The 23,267-nt window shown below is 42.2% G+C and overlaps 1 protein-coding gene across 7 annotated transcripts in view; it reads right to left on the minus strand.

The window, feature by feature from the left end:
• Positions 1–23,267, minus strand: part of LCOR (ligand dependent nuclear receptor corepressor) — a 142,123-nt gene that overhangs the window by 36,942 nt on the left and 81,914 nt on the right. For 5 of the 7 annotated variants that reach the window (XM_039911605.1, XM_039911606.1, XM_039911607.1 and 2 more), the window contains 2 exons: positions 18,847–19,134; positions 16,113–16,206 (listed from right to left, as the gene is read on the minus strand). In XM_039911605.1, coding sequence (XP_039767539.1) covers positions 16,113–16,206; positions 18,847–19,134 — 382 coding nt within the window. Of the gene's footprint in view, positions 1–5,151; positions 9,364–12,028; positions 13,007–16,112; positions 16,207–18,846; positions 19,135–23,267 lie in introns of those variants that run through there. The other 2 variants (XM_039911610.1, XM_029061618.2) reach the window with 2 other exon arrangements.

A 23,267-nucleotide genomic window follows, 5' to 3' on the forward strand; every position in this document is an offset into this window, starting at 1 on the left:
AAAATCACAAACTGCCATATGGTGCTTTTGCAAGGCATCACACTTGAAAATAAGCAAATTGTTTTGAACCTTTAAAATACGAAGCCAAGCTTTAATCAAGTTCACAAAGGGGGAATCTCTTCTTTGGAAATGGGCCTGAATTCAGATTTGGAAGCCCATGTTCAAAGCGTCTTAAAATGACCTGGGTCACATGGAAGGGGCTGTGTTGAGCGTGTTTGGGAGTCATTTTGGAGTCCTGGAGTCGACGATCCTCAAGCCAGGAACTGTACGGGGGAGAGTGAAGGACCTTCCACCAGGGATGAGCTTGGGGACCCTAGAATCAGCTTAGGGAAGGTGGAGGCAAGTAGCACCATTAAGAACAAAGGAGTGCTCTAATAGCAGCAAGAAGCAGCATTGCAATAATGTTGGTATTTGTTAAGCGCTTACTATGTGCAGAGCACTGTTCTAAGCGCTGGGGTAGATACAGGATCATCAGGTTGTCCTAATCCACATTTTACAGATGAGGTAACTGAGGCACAGAGAAGTTAAGTGACTTGCCCAGAGTCAAACAGCTAAGTGGCAGAGCTGGGATTTGAACCCATGACTTCTGACTCCCAAGCCCATGCTCTTTCCACTGAGCCATGCTGCTTCTCTGTCTAATGTCTAATTGTCTTCCATTGTCTAATGAAGACAGCACGGGCCCGGGAGTCAGAAGGATCTGGGTTCTAAATCCCAGTCCACTTAACTTCTCTTTGCCTCACAGTTCCCTCATCTGCAAAACATGGATTAAAACTGTAAACCCCATATGGGACATGGGCTACGTCCAACCTGATCAGCTTGTATCTACCCCTGTGCTTAGTAGAGTGCCTGGCACATAGTAAGCTCTTAACGAATACATAAAAAAAAATAGCCAAGCAGCCTCAAGTCAGACAGTTGGTTCCCTCATTATATAAGAATGGTTCAGCACAGACTGTTATGTTGGTGTATCTTTTCCCTTTCCCTTTTTAACTTAAAATATGCTCAAATCTGGGTCAAATTTCTTCCATGGCTTCTCCGCTCTCCCATTTTTGAAACAAATCATCATTTCACCCAAGTGAATCATTTAAAGTCATCCCTTTCGGAGACGGCTTGCTTAGAAGACACAGTTGACATGAAATAGGCATGTTATTTCGAAGAAGAGGAGGCAATCGCTCCCTCCACCAAGGAATCCAATTAGGCAAGTGCTGCACTTCCCAACTGGCTCCTGTGTCCATTTGGTTTTAAATTCAATGCTAACTTTAGCCCTCTCAATTAATCGTACTTGAGCGCTTTTTTATGGCATTTGATAAGCGCTAATTATGAGCCAGGCACTGTACTGAGTGCTGGCGTAGATACCAGCTAATCAGGTTGGACACAGTCCATGTTCCACGTGGGGCTCACGGTAATAATCTCCTTTTCACAGATGAGGTAACTGAGGCCCAGAGAAGTCAAGTGACTTATCCAAGCTCATGCAGCGGATGAGTGGCGGAGCCGGGATTGGAACCCAGGGCCTTCTGACTCCCAGGCCCACACTCTATCCATTAGGCCATACTGCTTTCTCACTGTGTGCAGGGCACTGCAGGCATGTATGCTCGGAAGGACCCCGTTTACCAAGGAGGGTGACAAATACAGATAACTGTCCTGTCTCTAACATAACTACTGTCCAATATATCACCATCTTAGCAGTAGTTGTAGCATTTATTCAGCACCCACGTGGTGTAGTGCTCTGTACTACTCACTTGGGAAGTACAGAATACAGTGAAACGTTCCCTGCCCGGGGGGCTTACATTCTAATGGGGGAGAGACTGACATAAAAAGATCTAGCACTGAAGTGGTCTAAATCATTAACTCCGCATACATGAGTGTTGAGGAGCATGAAAAGTGATTTCATGAAAGAGCTGGAGTCTGTTGTAATTACAACCTATTTTGGCTCAAGTATCAAAGGCAGGAGAAGAGCGGCATGAGACAAATTCCTTAGATGATCATTTTCAAATTTGGCTGTTTCCCATTCACTCTTCCATTGGTTTGGAGGAATAATAAATCTTTAAAATATCGTTTGTACAAGGTCTTCTACTGTGAGCCGCCACCGACGGTCAGGGTTCATGTCCAATTCCCACCTGTGTATTGTTTTCCAGCACTTAGTACAGTGTTCTGCACCCAGTAAGCACTTAAGACCAAGGACCAATACAAATGTGCATCAAGTTCACCTACCCAGATTCGGGGAAATGCCTGCATTCTACTGACAATAGTCACGTAGAAACCACTGTAATAGACATTTCTGCCACGATTTTTTTTTAATCATATCTGTGCATCGAATAAAGGCAGAATGCAGCACTTCACAGAACGACCAGAACCAAACAAATCCACTTCATCCACAAGCACTGCACTAACTCGGAAATTCATCCCCGTCAGAAAGTTAAGAAAGGCCCAAGACCGGTCGGAAGAAAATGCGACACGTCTACCTACGATCGGCCTGGCTTTGCGGAAAGCTTGGCTTACTTTACACTAGAGAAGCAATTTCTTTAAGAAAGTGAAGATATCCAGGTAGAGTTAGAGAGTTGAAGGTCGTTAAAGGACGGAGGCTGTCGGAACTATCTGCTGAAATGTACTCCTTACAGCAAAGCTCCAGTCATTGAAAAGGGTTTCTTTTAAAATGATAAATTCAAAGGAAATTGATTTAATTCTAAATGGGGATTCAGCCATTTACTCACAGCTCATTTCTAACTCTCGCTGCTCCCCATGGCTTACCTATCGGGGCTTAGCTTCTCGGTGCCTCAGTTACCTCATCTGTAAAATGGGGATTAAGACTGTGAGCCCCACGTGGGACCTGATTCCCGTGTCTACCCCAGCGCTTAGAACAGTGCTCGGCACATAGTAAGCGCTTAACAAATACCAACATTATTAACCGTTCCCGTCCCAAACTAGTGCGAAAGAATAAAACTTTTAAAAAAAGCTTTTTCACAACAAAATTTATTAGAAGAATAGTGGTTTTGAAAAGTCTAGCATCCAGTGAGAACTACCATACACAACATTACAGCTGGGAATGTTTCTCCAAAATGACATGGTCAAATAATACAATGGAGCCATTAAATCTTACACATGCACGAGAGAATTAGCGCTTTTGACATACAATGCAAAAAAAAGGGACCACATGGATTAGAATTTAAAGTACTCATCACATACATTAAGACACAGCTTATTTAGTCCAGTCAAAAATCAGAACTGCATTTAAAAAAAATTAATGTAGTGCAATCAAACAGAAAACCTTAATTTGTGATCATAAGTGCTCTACTACATAAAACGTTGATCATAGCAAGGAACAAAAAGTTCAAATCACACAGTACAAAAAAATCTGTAAATAAATATAAACTACAGTACAAGAGAAATATTAAATTATACAATTCCGTCAAACTGTAAACAGTATATTGAAATGAGGTCCATAAGAGTAAAGGGGGTTCCTGTTTTGTATTTCATGACACTTGAACTTCCAGAGGTCTGCTATATGCCATTTTCCATAATCGGTAAAGGCTACGGGTTATACAAAATGAAAGAGAATTCTTTTTCCGACGTAAGCTATCAAATAACGAAGCAGAGGAACGTCTGACGTTGGCACCTGCCGCCGGCACAAAAGGGAGTTTGCAGGGGACAGTTTCTATCTCCCGGGCGACCGCTCGAGACGCGAAAAGGAGCGGCGGAGGCGTGTGGGTGGGCGGGCGCTCGGCAGCCTGAGGGCGGGGGGGTCGCCTGGGTGCAGCCTCAGACCTCTGCTGATTGTTTGACATGTTTACATGCTCGTAATGCAACACCGACTTTGGCAGAATCACTACTACTGATCACCTCAAAGCACTTCTGGCCCGTTGGTTCCATCACAGTGGCCAGTGCACAGAATTCTCTAAAGACATTGCATAACTAGAATGTAAGAGGTCAGACACCCAAGGGCCAGTGCTTGAACTCAGTAGTAGTCATGGTGAAGAAGCAAGAGCCACGGTAAGGGACTGCATCTGTCTCATTTACAGAAGCAGCTGGGAATGTCAGTTACTTTCGCTGCGCGGGCTAATAGTGGCATTTTTAAATATATAGTTTAACCTTGTATTCTTACAGATATATATTTTATATAGATATATATATAGATTTCCTACAATACATTGTGAACAGGAACCCCCATGCTATCTGCTCAGTAGTAATAACTGAATATACAGAATGCCACTATAAGTGTCTGAGGCACGGTGTGCTGAAGAGTAATATGCAGCTTTAAAATCCGTTTGGCTGAGTTATACCTGGATACCTGAACTGAGTTTTAAGTTGACATTCATCAAGGATGTGCTATCAGCACTTCAAAAGAAAAAGCAAAAACAAAATACAAGTCACTGCTAGGTTTAAGAATAGAGTATAAGTACCTGAATTGAGTGAGAAGAGTTGTGTAAACTGTCCCTGAGGGTTTTTAAACAGTGTGTGTACAAGTTGGATTCCTAAGAACATTAGTTCTACTTACATTGCGGACTGATAAAATACCAATGCCTGACATTTGAACAAGTGGAGGTTATAAAGAATTATGAGCAAACACTCCAAACGTATATTTTATACATTTTTTTTTCAAAGCAGCAATAAGCTGCTGTAAAGTATACATCCCATCAGCACACCACCACATGGGAGTCAGATAAAGGTTTCTATCTTCAAGAAGTCTGGTTTTCTGACGGCACGGCATTACAACCGATCATATCGATAACCAAAGAATATTCACCTCCTAAATTAGAATGCACCTAATTACAGACTAGCGATTTAAGATTAGGTTTTTAATCAAACACTTTGCTATTACAGACTAAAATTCTTAAACTCACTAATGCTGGTATTCTAACCTAGTTAATGATTTTTCTCCCCCCCACCCCCCTCCCCACCCCCACCCCCTTCATTTTAGAAATATACCATTCCACAACTTAAAAACATGAAGATCCACTTCCAGTCCTCTGGTGTAAAAAGCATGTCAGTGAGTTTATAGTAAAAATTTACACGGTAAAAAGGCTGGAATTTCAGCCAAAGATTTGAAATACTGCTCATTCCCTGAAGACAAAAGGGAGAGAGAATCCCTACCCATTTTCCTAGTGATACATTTTTCAAACTGACAACACTACACTGGTCTGACTTTTTTTTTCCCCATTTTGGGGGAATCTCCCCCTCACCTCCTCTCAAATATCAAATCCTTAAGCCCTGAAACTCTGTGTTGAAATGAGACTTTAAAAGAGCAGGCATACTCTTAGAAGCTGCCCGGAAGTTACAAAATGTTATTGTCTTTGATTTTAAATGACAAAAGACTCATATAAATCCGGATTCTGACCCCCTGGAGTTGAACGGTGGTGGGCTTTGTTTAGTTTTTAAAAATATTAAGCTGTGATTTACAGTACTGTACCTTACACTCTGAAGATGAGATTAAAAGTAAGACTTCAGTGTTGTAACAGAAAAAGTGCTGAATCGTCCCTTTTCTGGTACTTTAAACCACGCCAGACAAGTGCTTTCCAGAATGACAATACAGATTACTGCGCAGGTTTCCACCAAGAAAGAAAAAATACACCATCTATGAAGAAAGCCTTTTTTTTTTTTGGAAAATATAAGTTTAGCACCAAATATTAAACATACACAACTGATTGGTAGTGGTGTTCTCCAATATTCTGAGGTGCAGGAAAAGAGTCTAGATTGTAGTTTCATTTAGCTGACGGCTTTATTCTCTGTTCTAATTATATGCTCATCTCCTATGTCCAGTCCCCATTCTATCCACTGAGACACTAACCTCTAAAGAGATTATTCTAAAAGTAGTGTTATCAGGAAAATACCTGAGAAAGGGTGCAATTATGCAGAATAAGGACCCCAAGACTGAACTAATACTGGTATAGTTCCATAAAGTCTTTGCCCCAAACAAACCTAAGAGCCTAAAAGGTCTGAATTTTTGATTGGGTCTAACTGCTTTGGGGTTTTTGGTTTGTGTGTTTTGATAGGGTCATTTCCAGTCTAAAATAGATCACTTTGAGTCTATTTAGTGACTCTTCAAGACAGGGTGAAGAATTTAATTAACAATCAAATAACAAAAAGGAAATATCATGGCGATTACGAGATTTGATACATCCCATTTAAATTGTGATTTCAACTAAAAGTGCTTTTACTTTTAGGGTTCTGAAAAAAAAAACCCCTTGATTTTCAAAGTAAAATTCTAAAGCAACCCAGAAACCTTAAAGTACCCCCAAATAGTTCCAGAGTCAATAATCTGTACATAACTTGTATACTGCGATTTTTGCCAACTCTAGCTAATAAGTCTAGATACCTTTCCTCAAATGGCTCTAAAAAGGCTAGAGCTTTTTTTTTTTACTCCAGAGAAGAGAGGTGGCTCAACCACACCATTCCATACCCACTTACTATTTCAAGAGTTTTCAGACAAAATCATTTAATGCTTCTTCCCCTCTTAAAAGTCTAAATACTTTTTTTTACTCCCCTCTCAGACTCCAATCCCAACCCCACACCAAATCTCCTTCATTTCAGTTCACAGCTCTGTTACCCTACAGGGTATTTGTCTTCTTTTTTTTTTTTTAAAAAAAAGGCTAATTAATGTAAAACTACCTATGGAGAGAAAAAGGACAAGAATCAATTTCACTGAATTTCTCCCTTCCTACCTCCATATCAATTGCCATATTCACATATTCTGCTCTCAAAAAAATCTCCAAGACAGACTTAATCCTAAATACACTGAGCAGAAGGGTTTGGAATTTGCATTCCTTGCACCACGGAGATATTTATCCTACTTGGCGGAGTTTGAAAAGCAATCTGAAAGGAACGAAAATGTTTCTCTGGCCTAAATGGAGTTCAGTAACCTCTTGACAAGTGGATTGTTCTGCTGAGACCAAAATGCCTTTCACAACACTGACCAAGCTAGAAGCATTTCCGCAAAGCCCCAATTTGGGGAGAGATAAGGAAAACAGGCTCCAGGATATTCCTGAATGAAGATTCGACTGGTTCCTTTTTTAATACATCTGCCTTGACAAACCAATACCAAATATCTTTTAAGGAGCATCGCTTTCCCCTGTCATTTTCCAACACCAAGACAGTAGCCTGAGGGAAGAAGAGATGGAAGGTTCCCCTCCCACGAAAAGCGCTGTGGCATATCTGGCATTTCGAGAGGGAAAAGGAACCCCAATGCTAAGGTGACTTGGTACCAAAATTGAGACTTAGGACAAAGAGTGGCTGGCAAGGATAGTGGCCTAATAACTGGAGCTCCCTCTCTACATATATATATATATGTGTGTGTGTATGTGTGTTTGTGTGTGTGTGTGTTCCTTGCTTGTTGCAGAGACTTAATCTGGTAATCTGATAGTACAGACATAACCCATCAGAGTCTGGCTTATGACTGGATCAGTCATAAAGGCTTTGGCCCCAGGGTCAAGAGCACGGGTGCTCAGTGTGCTAAATTCCCAAAGAGAGCGAATGGGGGCTCCTTGCCTCCGATAATTCCCACTGGGTATAAGAGGAGCACGGTGTGTCAAACGGGGGCTTACATCCAGCTTCTCTCAATGGAAGAGGAGGTGGCTGGCAACACGGGGTCTTTAAGGGTTGTCGCTGTAAAGCGTGGCGTGGTGTTCTTCCCCCCCCCCAAAAAAAATTAACTTCCAAGCACCCTTTAGATGCCTATACAGTGAATGCTCCGCCACTCTGAGATTGTGTTTTGTCCCAGGAAAGTTGTCTGGGAATGGGGGTGTCCGTTTGGTTGAATGTGAAGTAATGGTCTGTGTACTAGCTAACGAGATTTTTAAAAAGCACTTGAACATTTTAAAGTAAAACAAACCAGCTACACTTCACATATGTTGTTTGCTCACCAAAACTGTACATTAATTTAACTCCACCTCGGAAACCCTACCACACTACGCCTTAATCATAATTCGTGATATGCTGCTGCAAAGATTTACCAAGCAACATCTAAACTTCAGTATAGTAAATTTCTTAATTAAAAGTATTGTTATCCACGTGGACTATGGAATGCTTTTTTTCCAGAATGAATGAAGAGGAAAATTGCTTCCGTGAGAAACTTGAGATATTGAAAAACTGCTTTTTGCGATCCATCGTTAACGTTTTTCACAGTCCCTGGCTCTTCCCTTCCAAATGCTGTGTCATGCTCATATTCCATATTACTGCCGGGTCTGACTATCAAGAGTGAGAAACCGTGTGACTAAAAATACCAGAGAAATTCTTCCACCAGACTCATCATTTTGGTTTTTCTACAACGTTGCAATTTGTCCATTTTGTTATCGATGTTCCCTCACGAAAAATGACCAAAAAAAGGCCCCCAAAACCAAACCAAAAAAACAAAACAAAACAAAACCCAAGAGGAGGTAAGACCTGAACACTACCTCCTGACCAGCCAGTCCAAGTAACTTCAGCATCATCATCCTGGAGAGACGTGAGAACTTAACACTTTTGTTCCAAAGACAGTACTGCACTACACCGCCCCAACGCCAAAAGTAAAAACAAACAGGTCGACTGGGAATCCGAGCCACACAAACCTCTGGTCGGCAGAAATTAGGCATGCTACTCCACAAACACCAACTCCAATTAAATACTCAAGATGACCCCAAATACTACTAGACCATCGACACCGAGAGCGCTCATAAAGAACAGAAGGAGAAACCAAAGAGAGATCAAACGTTTAGGGATCGCCGCAGCACCTAGATTGTTAGCCGGCCATATGATGGACCATCTCGGAGAAATGGTACGATGAGACTTTTAAAACAAAATTTAACATTAAAAAGTGCACCGGAATATTACCAACTAACTTTACAAAATCTACAATAAGGTAAAATATATATCTTTTGAAATATTCAGCAGCTTTTTTTGTTTTTTGTTTTTTTGAGAGGCTCATGAAATTTAAAGGGACCACTAACTAATCTCCACCATGCTTCACAAAACAATAATGGCTATTTTATATTGCAGTTACCAAAGTAATGCAATTAGTGCTTAAAATAATCTACACTTAAAAAAAAAAATCCAAAACACAGAGACCTTTGGAGGAAATATGCTTGTTCAAAAGCTTCTCTGAAAGGATAGGTTACCTGAATATTTACTCTGTCACTGATCTCAAGTGTAATGGTTTAAAAGCTTCACAGACATGAATACTACAATCTTCAGGTCTCAGGACGTTTAATCTGAGAAAGTTTAGCGTTTGGTTTGCTTTTTAAAATTCACTTTCTAACCAAAGCAAATAATAAAATTACTCAAATTTCACTATTTACAATTCTTAGCCTACAGTCTGAAATGACACAATACAAGTTCTCTTTTTAAACTGCAGCATTAAAGGGTAGGCACACCATTCTTCTGCTGCTCGATTGTCATCCACTGAAACACACATAGAAAATATTTATGTTAGTAAAATGATCACTCCATGTACACTACCATGACAAAGTTTACAAAAGTCAACTCATACATCACTTAAATAGACTACCATATAGGGTTAAACCTCTCTGAACAGTAAAACTCTACAAAAGGGTGAAAACTTTTAGGGCCAAATTTTTCCATGGGCCTCTAATGACTCCTTTCTGCAAACACAATTTGCACATACATATATCATTGTTGCTACAAGGCCCTTCTTCCAGAAACCTTGAAGAATCGATGCTGTCAAACAAGGTGGAAGAAGGCACTGGAGGCCACAATTATTTATGTGTGCAATCACTTGGAGGTGCAAACCAGGAGGTTTAAGCCTTTAAAAACTTAGCCCGTTGCTTGCAGCAAACCTTCTACAACTTCCTTCAACAGCGGATGAAACCACACATTTAACAATGCATTTTTATTGCAATGTCCAGCTGGGCTGGAAAATATTGCAGAGTTTAAATACTGCTACTGAGCTAAAACGGCTTTTTAAAGTTGAGAGATAACTAGAAAGCTAAGAAGAAGCAGGCTCTTTGAACGCTGAAATGCTTCACGCAAAATAATCAAAGCAAACACGGGCCCCGAGCCCGGTCTATACCGAGAATGAGCAGTGCATATTTTTAAAAGATGACAGCAATGGTGTGCCTAACCTTTGAACGGTGTAAGTTGCTTGGGGGGGGGGGGGGGGGGAGCGGAAATATATTATGTCCTTCACCTAAGATGGCTAACTGAACTCACTGCTCTAGAATTTCCAGATGAAAATTCTTCCAGCAGTCTTTTAGCTACCTAGGCCATTCTTTTCCTCCCACGTTCCCCCACCCCGGCATCACTCTCCACTTTCGATAACCACCTTCCGCTTCAACACCCGAGTACAGTGCTTAAACGCTTTTTTTTTTTACTTCTACACAAATTCCAACGCATCTTTGGGCTGCACAACTGAAAAACTGCGAGGTCCTAAATATCACTGCAGATTGAAACTGTAGGTTTTTAGTGTTTTGTTTTTCTTCTGCACAGCCAGCCATTCTGATTTGGTCACACTGCAACATTTAAGTCGTCTCTGAGCTTCATCTAGTCACTGACCATTCTTGCAGAAAGAGAAAAGTACTTTCTACGACTTACTCTGGATGTCTAATATGGGTTTTCAAAAGGTCGCCATAAAAAAAAAGAGAAAGAAAAGTATGCGGTTCAAGGAGTGCTTATACAAATGTGATTCGAAACTGCCTATCGTCGTGTGTGCTAAGCAACCATTAAACTCAATCGTAGGTAAAAACCAGAAAGGGAGAAGAAAATCGGAGCAGGATCGGAGAAAAATAAACCACCCTGCTACTGGCAACTGGAGTATTTAAAAAGAAAACACTCAGTGAGTGTTCAACCCTGACTGAATAACAGCTAGATAAGAAGGGCAGCCTAGATCAGACTACCTTGCTGTTTGCGTTCCCTGAACACAAACATGGATCCTTCATTAAGGTGGATATTTGGACAGACTATTGAGGTTGTAATGTCTAGAGATCACTTTGTTTTTTGCAAGATCACAGTAATTTATACACCTATATCCCTTCCCCCACACCCTGAAACGCCCCCCCCCACCGCCTCCCCCAACCTCGCCCCATTATCCAGAGCTGGAGAAACTGAAACCAGTTGCTGGAGTCACATACGTTAGTTAGTAAACACGTGATCAAATTGGTAAAAAGGGTTTAAGATTACAGAGAATCCTAGTTTTCCTTTAAATGAGGCATACCCTAGTGAATCATTCAGTGTACCCTGACCGCTCCTGACTCAAAAAAGGAGCTTGTCCTCCATGAGATAAGGCTACATCCTCACAAACTGGTGAGACCAGATCCCACCTTTAGAAAATTCCCAACAAAATTACAGTGAAGGTAGTGTTAGAAGGTAATTAACAGAATCGTTTTGAAGGTAGTGTAGCTACGCTTCCCCCCACCCCAACCCCCATCTCCCACCCTCCCCTCCGAGTGAGCACTAAGCAGATTACTAATGGCCCAGGAATTTAATTTTGAAAGAAAATGGTGTAATGTAATTAGACCCAATTGATTACTTCGATTACTTATCTGCCAACCCATCTCCTTGACTTCCAGATATTTGTCATTCCTAAAGAGTATGTACTTTTAGCTTAATCCCTCAATGAACTGGATCCAAGAAGAAATAAAATCCTGAATTCTTTTTTTTGTTCCGATTCTAAGATGGCTTTCCACTTCTCAACGGTAAAGCTCTTTGTTAGAGAGAATTTTGTTTTTAAGTAGTGGACTTGTTTTTTGGAACTGAAAAAAAAAAGATGCATGCAGGCTCTACAGGCAAAGGAGTCCACTTCTACATGTATGTGAGTTCTTTGTGAGGTAACTCAATTCTCTAAATAATAGAGAAACATGCAAAAGGCCAAAAAAAACCCCCAAAACCCCAACAGAAACCCAAACGAGAAAGAGATTCTGAGCCACAGCAGGCGTGAAAATTTACAAATATGCAAGATCCGGAGTGCACCCGTCACCTGTGTGTCCACACGAGTCAATGCAAAAATCTGCAAAGGAGCCAAGTGGCACAGAAAATGAAGTCAGGTGCACTCGGTGGTAGCTGAACAATGCAGTCGTGCTCACTCAGTCTGGAAAATAATTGGCACACTCTACCGCATCCCTACTCATCTTTTGATTCATTTGCACTTTGTGCTGCCTCTCCCTGGGGATCTAATTCAATCTTTACAGAAACATCCTGCCCCTCCGACCTCATTAATTTCATTTTTTTCTTTGGAGGGTTTTTCAAAGTGCCCAGCCTCTCCTTCACTTTGTACTCCAGTGTACTGTGGGGAATCCCATAAATACTCTGAGCTTTGGAAACACTCATTTTTCCACTCATAACCACCGAGATTGCTTCCTCCAGGATCTCACTGTTGTACTGCCTGTATCTCCCTCTTTTCTTCCGAGGCTGCTTGGAGCCCGGGTCTCCTTCTTGATCCGAAGTGGGATATGGCTGTCCCGAGGTAGACTGCTCGGCGTCCGAGCCCCAAGGATCCGGTCCGGCATCCAGCAAGCTTCTTCGGTTTTGTTTTGGAAGGATAGCCCTTAACTTTTTACTAAGCGCGCTCTCCGTTTGTGAACCCATGACCAAAGAGCTGTAGCTGTACTGGTCCCCCGTGCGGGACTCCCATGAAAGGTCCATGCCTCGGACTTGGGGTATCTTTAAATCGACAGGCGACGAATGGCTCACGTCCTTTTTCCCCTCCGGTTTAGTCTGCGGGGCCATTTTGGGAAAGGCGGAGTTTTCATTGAGAAAGGGGAGGTCACTGATGTTGCCGAGGGCCCCGTTTCCCCTGAATTTCATGCGGCCGAAACTGAACTCGTAGTGTGGCTTTGCCCACGAGGCCTCCCTGGATAATATTAAGTGCTGTCCATGATTCTGCAGTCCAGATGGCCCAAGGCTGGTGGCTGTGGAGAACTGGTTTCTGCTCAGCAGTTCTTCGCTAATCTGCAGGGATCGAGCCAGAGGAACTTTAAGAGATGTGGAATGGCCATAACCTTCCCTGGTTCCATCCTGCAAGCTTCTTGGAGGTACCCCATCACCACTCCGAAGTCCGTCTGGACGGTGCTGGCTGGGTCTCCCAGGTCGCCTAATTGGATGGAAGGAAACTGATGTGAGCAGGACTTGCACAGGTAGGGAGGGATGGGTGAGGGGACCACTCCTTTATTAGAAGGCCTTGCTTGGGTAACATCACTCTGCGTTTTTTTTTCTCCTCTCTCTCTAAAATTTTTAAATGGTCTCGGCCGTCAGTCAGTTTTAAAACTTGTTCGCAACAAAAACAGGAGCTTTTTTGGGCAAAAAAAAAAAAAAAGAAACCTGTCAGCTGGTCTCTGGTTGGGTTCACAAATTTTCGGAGGAGAAAAGGCTTCGCGCAACTGTCTGAAAATAGCACCTTAATTATGAATTACAAAGTAATCGTCAGTCTCCATGGATCGATACGCAATTGTGTTACTAGTGTGACGTTACCACTCAACAAGTACAGTAATAAAAGAGTAAGCCAGATGACTTGAAAATGCAACATATTCCACCCGCGCTTGTCAACCAGCTACGAAATCGGAACCGTTCACGTTGGTGAAACCGTGGATGTTGCTCTCACACAAAACATTGCTACTCCGTCTGGAAAATCAGAAGCGGCCCTCCAAAGGCTTAATGGCATTTTAACTTGCATTAAGCCCTCACGTAAAAGCCTGGAGATGCTGCTACACACCGAGAATCTGCATTGTAACACGACTTACCACACCGCTTCCTTCTAAAACACAACTCATTGCTTAAATACGATGAATGTCCCTGTTCCTACATTTGGAATACACCAAACGCCAAGCAGATGGTCTTTTCTTACCTCCAAACAATAATTCCTGAAGCACTACGCGTTTTCGTTTGATTCGGGGTTAAATAAATGCACTGCAGAATTCCTTTTCTTAAATAAAGGACCATCAGGTTGGAAGAACAAAACAACTATTTTTATTTTACGTGGACGACCTCCAAAGAATGTCCCAGAAACTAGTCTGGTTCCTTTGTTGGCATACTTGTGACACCATGCTTCGTTTCTCCCTCACAGAGCTAAACGTATTAATTTATATTGGCTTACAAGTGTCACGTTTCTCCAGTGAAGGAGATAAATGAACCGTTTTAAGGCTGGAGCTTGACAAAACATTCCCACAGGAAGTAATCGTATATGGAAACTTGGAGAGTAATATGATTTTAAACAAAATATAGCATAGGCAAATGTTACTTTTAGAGAGTACACACACTGCTATTGTCCCCAATAAAACTACAAAAATTACATAATAGATATACCGTCTGGGCTACGTGATTAATGGAATACCACGCTTAGGGACACCGCAGAAACTTCGCTGAGAAGCAGAGCTACAAAAACACCCCATTTGACTTTCCTAAAATGAAGACGGCAGCAGAACCCCTCATTTTCGAGTCACAGATCTGGTCCAGGGTTGTTCAGAGGAAGATAAAACATCTCAACACGAGTGTGTCGCCTGTGCAAATCGCAGCTAAGCTAATCCTGAATGATGTCCGCCAGGGAAGATGTGCTTGGTGGCACCACGGTCACTACGGATGGAAACATGAAAACCATCCGGAGCCATGCTGGACTCCGGGGCCGCCGCATTCAAGCCGTTAAATCGAGGGGTGAGAAAGGCGACAAAGCAGGCCGCCTTTCACAGATCGAAATGGATGAGATGGGGAAGGATTAAGGTTCGAGTTAGGGGAAAAGCAAGTATGACCGGGATTGGGGGAGAGACCGAGGCACTTGTCAGCAGTCTAGTCGCTAGTAAATTACATTACAGAAAGGGAGCTCCATCAGTTCCGCTCTACACATGTTGTTGTCACCGCACAATTGGCAGGTAACATTACTGAAGAGTCAGGGCTCTGTTTTCCTCAAGTTCAAGTCTGCTCTGGCTAAAGCACGATCCACGTGGGTGCAAGAAGATTTCGGGGAGGAAGACGAGGTTTTGCACATTTGGGTGGCATCCGTCAAGGAGTGAGTACCGAAACACAGTTTGCCCACAACACCAGGTTCTTCTAGAACACAGCTATCGAGTTAAGGCAGAACTGAGTGTACTTCATTTGGAATAGGAATTTCATATTCCATTTCAAAAGGCTGGTCAATAGCTGCTCGTTATTTTTAAGCACTTTATCCGGCAAGGCTAAGTATTCCGTATTTAAGGTTTGCGGAGATATTTTTATCCTGCTAAGAAAGAGTTTTCAGTAAACCTTATAGATTCCCAGAAACATCCCATTACTACCGCCTCATCCTAACCCGCTCTTTGGAAATACATAATTACTAGGTTGAAGTACTGGGTAGGTAAGGAGGACCTGCTCAGGTCATATGTTAAGGAGTCTTCTGTTTCCTAGGCATCAGGTTGTGGAAGAAAATTCACTCTGCTCTCCAAGAGTGTTTCAAAAGTTGACTAGCTGGTGATTCTGTGACTGTTCTGGTAGTAGAGCAGTTACTCATTGGTACCCGTATCACTCCTGGGGTTGATATTCAATAAAGCACAAATTATATTTTCAGAACTTGAAAACAACTAGAAGCTGGAGTTGTAGACCGGACCTCATAAACTAAGTCCCCGCACGAACGTCACAATCCAAAAAACCTCACATCATCCGAATCTCGGAATGCGTCAACATCCGGATTCACAGTGTGGCCTCGGGGACAGAGCATGGGCCTGGGAGTCAGAAGGACCTGGGTTCTAATCCCGGCTCCGCCACTTGTCTGCTCTGTGACCAAGGGCAAGTCACTTCACTGCTCCGGGCCTCAGTTCCCGCATCTGTAAAATGGGGATGAAAACTGTGAGCCCCATTCGGGGCAGGGGACGTGTCCAACCCGCTTTGCTTGTATCCACCCCAGGGCTAATTACAGTGCCTGGCACAGTGTAAGCACTTAACAAATACCATCATCACCACTGAACCCAACAAGAAGACAAAAGGCATTTTCTTGCCGTAGATGTATAGAGAGAGTCATTAGAGTTTATAAAGCAAATGCTGAAATGAGATGGTTCTGACCTAACCTGCCTGGTTTCACAACATCCTTTCATTTGGCAGAAGGATTCAAAGTATTTGCTGGGACAGTGTCACCATAAATCTTTACTCTGAAGGGTTAACCGCACAAATCAATGAGAGAAAGGAGAATAATCTGGTCTGTAATACATTATTAAAAAGCCACAAATAGGGTCCCTTACCCGTTCCCTTGAGTACTGGAGCAGCCTGGAGAATGGCTCAGGGAAGTGCTGCCGGCACATGGACTTTTCTTAGTGGACAGATCAAGTACACCGTCTGCAAAGACATAAAGTCACACTTGACGACAGGAAAAAAACCGGAGCAGATGTGGATTCAATTTAAGGAAGATGAAAAGTAGAAAAGCACTGACAGAGAAAAAGATGGAACAACGGATCAGTGCACTGGCTTCTTTTCATCCCTTCGCATCATCCTTTCATCCCTCTGCATCGCATTAATTTACAGAGATCAGCAACACCTATAACGTATACATCCATCCATCCATGTGTATACTTATACGTCCTCCATATTCAAAGAAGACACTGCTCACTGTGGGGTTCGTCTACTAGTGCGGCAGAATCGGCCACTCCAAGGTTTATGTAATGGAGCTAGCGGGACAATGGGAAAATAAAGTTACACGAAGGGCAAGAGATGGTCAATGTAATCATCCAATTATACCCATCTCTGTCTCCTCGTTAAAGCCGTTAGCCCTCCTTCTCAAACTGAACTAACAAAAAATATCCCAAATCCCCTGATGATGAAATCGAAAGGCCTAGACCTTTCCCGCGAGTTCGGTCTACGACCTCTGGGCTCAACTGAATAAGCACAGGTGGAAAAAGGCCACAAACGCCCAGTAACAAAGTTTCTCAGTGGGAGAGACCCTCGCTCAATCCCCTCTTTCCTTCAAAGGCCAGCAGAAGGACGCTGGGTGCTCTTAAAGTCTCTGTCTCTCATTTTACAATGCACACCACATTTGGGACCTTTGTGGGGCCCGGCCCTGAACAAAGGCCCAGTCCCCACCAGTCTAAACTCTGAGGTGCAAATAGTGCAATCAGAGTGAAAACAAAAGCACTCACATATAAAGGCCAGCTTGGCACTCTTTCAACTCTTCCAAAGGAATCAGTTATGGCTCTTTACCAAATAAGTATTGTCACCTCTTCCTGAAAATAAATCCTAATTACATGGCCTAATTCCATAAGTGGAGGGCTAATTATGGGATTCATACAAATATACTGTTTAAAAATACATGAACTAAATGATTCATGGACTTTGGAATATTGATTAGGCAAGTCATTTTATCACTGCAAAACTCGAGTTAACGTTAAAGAGCTGAATTCATAGCTTATACTTCCTTGAGGCCTCCTTTTTCTCAAGGTGTGAAACCTTGTACAGTCCCAATTTAAGGGAAGCTACCGTGCGAAGAAGTAATTGCTGTTAGTAAAACAATGGTGTTTGGTAAGTGATTCATTTGTGGCATTATTCATGCTTTAATGTCGACACCAATTTACTGATATATTATTACTCATAATTATTAGGACTTTATGTTCAACTTGAGCCAAACCATGGATATTTTGTACTGAAAATGAGGTGTCTGTAACAAATATTTAAAGCAAGCTTATATTAAGGGCCAATCATAGCCACATGTACTGAAAGCAATATAAACCCCTTTAAGAAATGTTAAAGGGCACCCATTTTTTTCCTGATTTTATTCTAAGTGTACAGTTATCAATGATGAAAACATTAGTACATTTTTCAATCTTTTAAAATTTCTCAGTTTATCAATCAATTAGTGGTATTTATCGAGCACTTACTATGTGCAGAGCCTGGGAGAATGTAACAGAATTAGCAGACATGTTCCCTGCCCATAACGAGTTTACGGTCTAGAGGGGGAGACGGACAAGTCACTTATATAATTTAAAGATATATACTTGGTGCTGCGGGATTGCGGGTGGGATGAATATCAAGTGTTTAGAGGAAAATGGTCAAAATATCTGAACAAGAGTGTGCTCTTTAAAACAACAAAAACCTGAGTTTTACAGACAAGAATTGTATCATTTTAAAAACTGAATTTTTACTGAGAAAACCATTTCAAAAGTTCATTTTCTTCAAGAGAACCAGAGATTACTGCTTGTCTAGAGCGTGAGGAAATAAATTCTTCCTTTCCAAATGATCTTGCCTTCTCGATGCTTATAAATGCTATCAAAAAATAACACCTCTTCCCCTCACCCATATAAATTCTCATACATCTACCTGTAAACGACTCTAACCTTCCCACTCCTTCTTGTTTCAATTATTCTAATCCCCAAAGAAAAGCAGAACCTCTGCTCCCTGGGTGCAGGTGACGCTGTGGTATTGTCCTCTCCCAAGCACTTAGTACGGCGCTCGGCACCGATAAGCGTTCAAAAAACATACTGCCGATTGATTGATTGATTCTTCCTTTTCAAAGTTCACTTAGCCTAGAGATATTAACCCCACAGAATAGCCCGAGGCTTGATCTCCTGTATCGACAGCCATTATTCCAGGGGATTCACGGTCTCGCTACTACAGAGGCAGACAGGCTTTATTTCTCTCACGGAAACTAATCCGACCGTAGATGAAGGGACTTGAAGAACCGCCATCTCCCGTCGATTCCACCTACTAGGGAGTTGACATTTTCAAGTGCCTTTCCTTCATGGATGTTCAAGATAATCACCCGCCCGGCATTAGGATTTAGGAGGAAAGGACCTGTCTCTCCACGCTCCTCCCCCACTACCACAGACTGGCTTTTAGGGGTTTGACCCTGGGAGTTCTTACCAAGACGCACTTTGGTTTTCACTCTCCTGCCGTTCTTATGGTCTGCTTGCCAAGAGAACCATTTCCAATTGCCCTAGCTCAGTGGACTCAGATGGGGTAGAGGAGGTCTCGATAATCAAACCATACCTTGTTCGCTAGCTTCTGACTGAGACTTTCTGACAGTAAGGTCCAGAGGCGAGTCTTGGTCAGCCATGAGAAGCTTGCTGAGCACGGGGTTCTGAGCAGTTGCAGCCGTGGGAGAGATGGCGACTGGAGATGCTTTCGGCAGGCTTTGGTTCTTTGTGCTATTGGGCTGGCTGGGGTCCTGAGTAGAGCTATTTTTTGAGGTATATTCAGCAGCAAATTGTCGGATCATTCGCTGCATGATCTCACGGGCCACTAGGGGAATATTGGGGTCGAGGACCCGGGGACTGTCTGTAAACAAAGATTTATTTACTTTTAAAGAGGGAGCAGAGTGTTAAAAAAAATAAAAGTCATCTTTTCAATCAAACACAACTGAATTCTCTCGAGTTTTACAGAGGTGCAGCGGTGTAAAAGTAGGACCTTTCATAGAGATGAACATCTCAGTCCTTGAAGTGGGAGAGATGTGGATCCTTCCAAAATACAGAAATTGGAGTTACTTAAATCATATGACATAAGACACAACCCACCGAGCTAAGAATGACTTACCTGGTGCAGCGATCCCTCAACGTTTGGACAACAGAGGTCAGAGGCACGAGGCCTCTAAGTTATTTTTATCAGACTCTCTTTCAACATCCCCTAGGTCTTTAGGTCTAGAAGCATCGAGTCACTAGTAAGTGGGCTTAAGTGGGCTTTTTAAAAATGCGTTGCTTTGTTCAGCCACAAGGATTTCCAGCAGTATTTTATGTGCTGACATCCCCTACCACATTTGAAAAATGCGTGCCTCGTTTAGTCACAAGGATTTGTGTGGTGACACATCCTACATCACATGGGGCAATTTAAAAATCAATCTTACGGTAGCATGTACTTTGGAAAAATCTGGAACTTGGGCTTCCCATTAACATGAAAAGCGTGTAAACATATTGGCAATACTCTGAAACCAAAAACTATGCTATGGTACCTAAAGGTGACATTTTGAAATGAAGACCCTACATGGTTTTAATTACTGGGAGGAAGAAATGCAAGATGGTGGTTTAAGTATTATAGTAATCTAGAGCGAATATGAAATTGGAATCATTTGGCCGTTATACATTAATGATTTTTCCCATGCCACTACATTATCACAACTGGACTAAAAAAAATTAGGGAGTAATATTAGATGGAAAAAGGTAATAATCAGAAGCTTCTGAGCAATTTGCAAGCAGTTGGGATCTAGTTTTTCAAAGCATCTTTTAGTAGACGTCTTGCTACTAAGTAAAGCGCTTTAAAAAGAGCTAATGGCAGGTAGAGTGGTGGTGGATTGATTTTTTAAAATGCAAATGGACAGAGTCCTATGAGACAATTTCCAAAGAACACTTTTTAATGGCAACTAAAGGGAGAATAAAAGGAACATATTTATGGTTTAATAATCTCTATCTTGGCCAACTGCTTATGCTGCTACCTTCTCTTTCAACACAGCCCATCGTATCAGGTAAAGCTTGATTTAAGAAAAAACAAACAAAAAAAAAGCTATTATAGTATTCCTCTTTTAACACTACGATAAAGACCTTTAACCGTCACACTGAATTACACTGAAGTACTTTTACATTACATTTACACTGAAGTAAAAGTAAACAGAACATTTTCACAGATGCAGCATGCCCTCGTGAATGAGCATGGGCCTGGGAGCCAGAAGACCTGGGTTCTAATTCCAGCTCTGTCAACTGCTTGCTGTGTGACCTTGGGTAAGTCACTTAACTTCTTTATGCCTCAGTTCTCCTCTTCTCCCTCCTACTTAGTCTATGAACTCCATGTGGAATAGGGACTCTGTCCAACCTAACTGACTTGTATAGTACTTGACACATAGTAAGCGCCTAATAGATAATATAAACCAAAAAACAGTATGAAGGATGTCACCAAGATGAACCCCTTTCTCTACAATTCTCTATTTTTAATAATAATAATGATTGTGGTATTTGTTAAGTGCCAAGTGCTACGTGCCAAGCAATGTTCTAACAAAACAGTGAAGGAGAGAAGCAGCCGTGGCTCAGTGGAAAGAGCACCGGCTTGGGAGTCAGAGGTGATGGGTTTGAATCCCGATTCTGCCACTTGTCTGCTGTGTGACTGTGTGCAAGTCACTTAACTTCTCTGTGCCTCAGTTACCTCATCTGTAAAATGGGGATGAAGACTGCGAGCCCCACGTGGGACAACCTGATCACCCTGTATCTACCCCAGCGCTTAGAACAGTGCTCTGCACATAGTAAGCGCTTAACAAATACCAACATTATTATTATTATTCTTAACCTTGGGGTAGATACAAGGTAATCAGGTTGTCCCACGTGGTGCTTACAGGCTTCACCCCCATTTTACAGAGGACGTAACTGAGGCACAGAGAAGTTGAGTGACTTGCCCAAAGTCACACATCTGAGAAGTGGAAGAGGTGGCATTAGAACCCACAACCTCTTATTCCCAAGCCCGGGCTCTTTCCACTGTTAAGCAGATAACCTGATTTTAATTTTTTTGGGGGGGGGGGTGGAGGGGGGGGGAGGAAGAAGACAAAGAGTCATTACAAGGCAATAGCTATTATTCATTCACTCAATCGTTATTTTCTGAGTGCGTATCTTCCTTTGTTATCCCACCGTATCAAAAATGATACCCTTCATTCACGAGAAGCAGCGTGGCTCAGTGGAAAGAGCACGGGCTTTGGAGTCAGGGCTCATGAGTTCGAATCCCAGCTCTGCCACTTGTCGGCTGTGTGACTGTGGGCAAGTTACTTCACTTTTCGGCGCCTCGGTTCCCTCATCTGTAAAATGGGGATTAAGACTGTGAGCCCCACGTGGGACAACCTGATTCCCCTATGTCCACCCCAGCGCTTAGAACAGTGCTCGGCACATAGTAAGCGCTTAACAAATACCAACATTTACCCAAATTTATCCCAGCTACCTAGGTAACCAGCACCAAAATTTGAAGACAACTTCGTTTTAAAAGCTACTCCAGGAGAAGTGCAGGTTAAGAGCTATGAAACAGCCCATGTCGACATTTTTAAAATGCAAACAAACCGCTGTAATAACAGTGTATTTGTTAGGCACTTGCTTTGTATCAAGCTCTGTCCTAAGCACTCATCTCTATTGGAAAACTACTGCAATGCCTCTAAAGCAGAGGACTAAGCAATCTTCTAGAACTGACAAGATAAAAGCTCTTTGAGGGCAGAGGTTTTTCTGTTTTTTGTTTTTTTACCTCTAACATACTCTCCCAGGAACCTAGTGTTTTATGCATAACAGGTACCCAAATAGCGTTACTGGACTCTTGCTGTAAGTTCCCTGTAGGCAGGGAATGTGTCTACTGACTCTGTTACACTGTACTCTCCCAATCTCTTTAGTCCCATGGGCTGCACCCAGAAAGCGTTCGATAAATACCACTGGTTGACTGATTGATTGAAAGTTGAATGGAAGAAAATGGCACTACCATAGGGGGCTCACATTTTCAAATGGGAGGACACACCAGTGACACACACAGCTACATTTCTTACTTAACCCCATTTGTGAAATGACACCAAACCATCTGGTGGGCAAGTGCCAATACTTGCATGCAACTGCGTTGCTTCTTCAGAGCTTCGGTTTCCATTTTTATTCTACCAAAAGTTGTATTTCTAGTAAAATCGTGTGTGTTATGGGGCAGTCTGAAGTTTGGGCAAGTCACAACTTCTCTGGGCCTGTTACCTCCTCTGTAAAATGGGGATTAAGACTGGGAGCACCATGTGAGACGTGGACTGTGTCCAACCTGATTAGCTTGTATCTACCCCAGCGCTTAGCACAGAGCCTGGCACATAGTAAGTGCTTAATAAGTTTCACTTTAAAAAAAAAAAACACGAAAAAGCTCCCAAACATCTGATTCATACCTTAAAAATGAACTGCTTGATAGTAACTCAATATTAATATAATATTAATATTAACTCATCTGACTTGCATCCTAGGACACTCCTATGTCTAGTGATCCTAAAGCTAGCTTTAAGGAAAAAAAGTTGACTCCAAATTAAATGTAAGTTTACTAAGTTACACTTCTAGTGCTCAAAAAAAGGAATTAAGTTACAACATAGAACTTGACAGCCCCCTGGAAGAGGAGAGTGAATAAATACCATAATTATTATTAATCAATACAGCTGCATAAACAAGGACTGTTCCTCTGACTGAAACTATGACTGTAACAAGAATGATGAAGATATAACAGGGTATAGGATTCTCACTTTAATGATGAAGGTTCAGATTCTGTGTGAATATCCTGGAATGCTCTAAGCCACTTGAGGCCAGGAATCACATGAAGCAGCATGGCTCAGTGGAAAGAACCCGGGCTTGGGAGTCAGAGGTCGTGGGTTCTAATCCCGGCTCTGCCACTTGGCAGCTGTGTGACTTTGGGCAAGTCACTTCACTTCTCTGTGCCTCTCAGTTACC

This window comes from Ornithorhynchus anatinus, chromosome 3 (assembly GCF_004115215.2).
Source record: "Ornithorhynchus anatinus isolate Pmale09 chromosome 3, mOrnAna1.pri.v4, whole genome shotgun sequence".
Lineage (NCBI taxonomy): Eukaryota > Metazoa > Chordata > Mammalia > Monotremata > Ornithorhynchidae > Ornithorhynchus > Ornithorhynchus anatinus.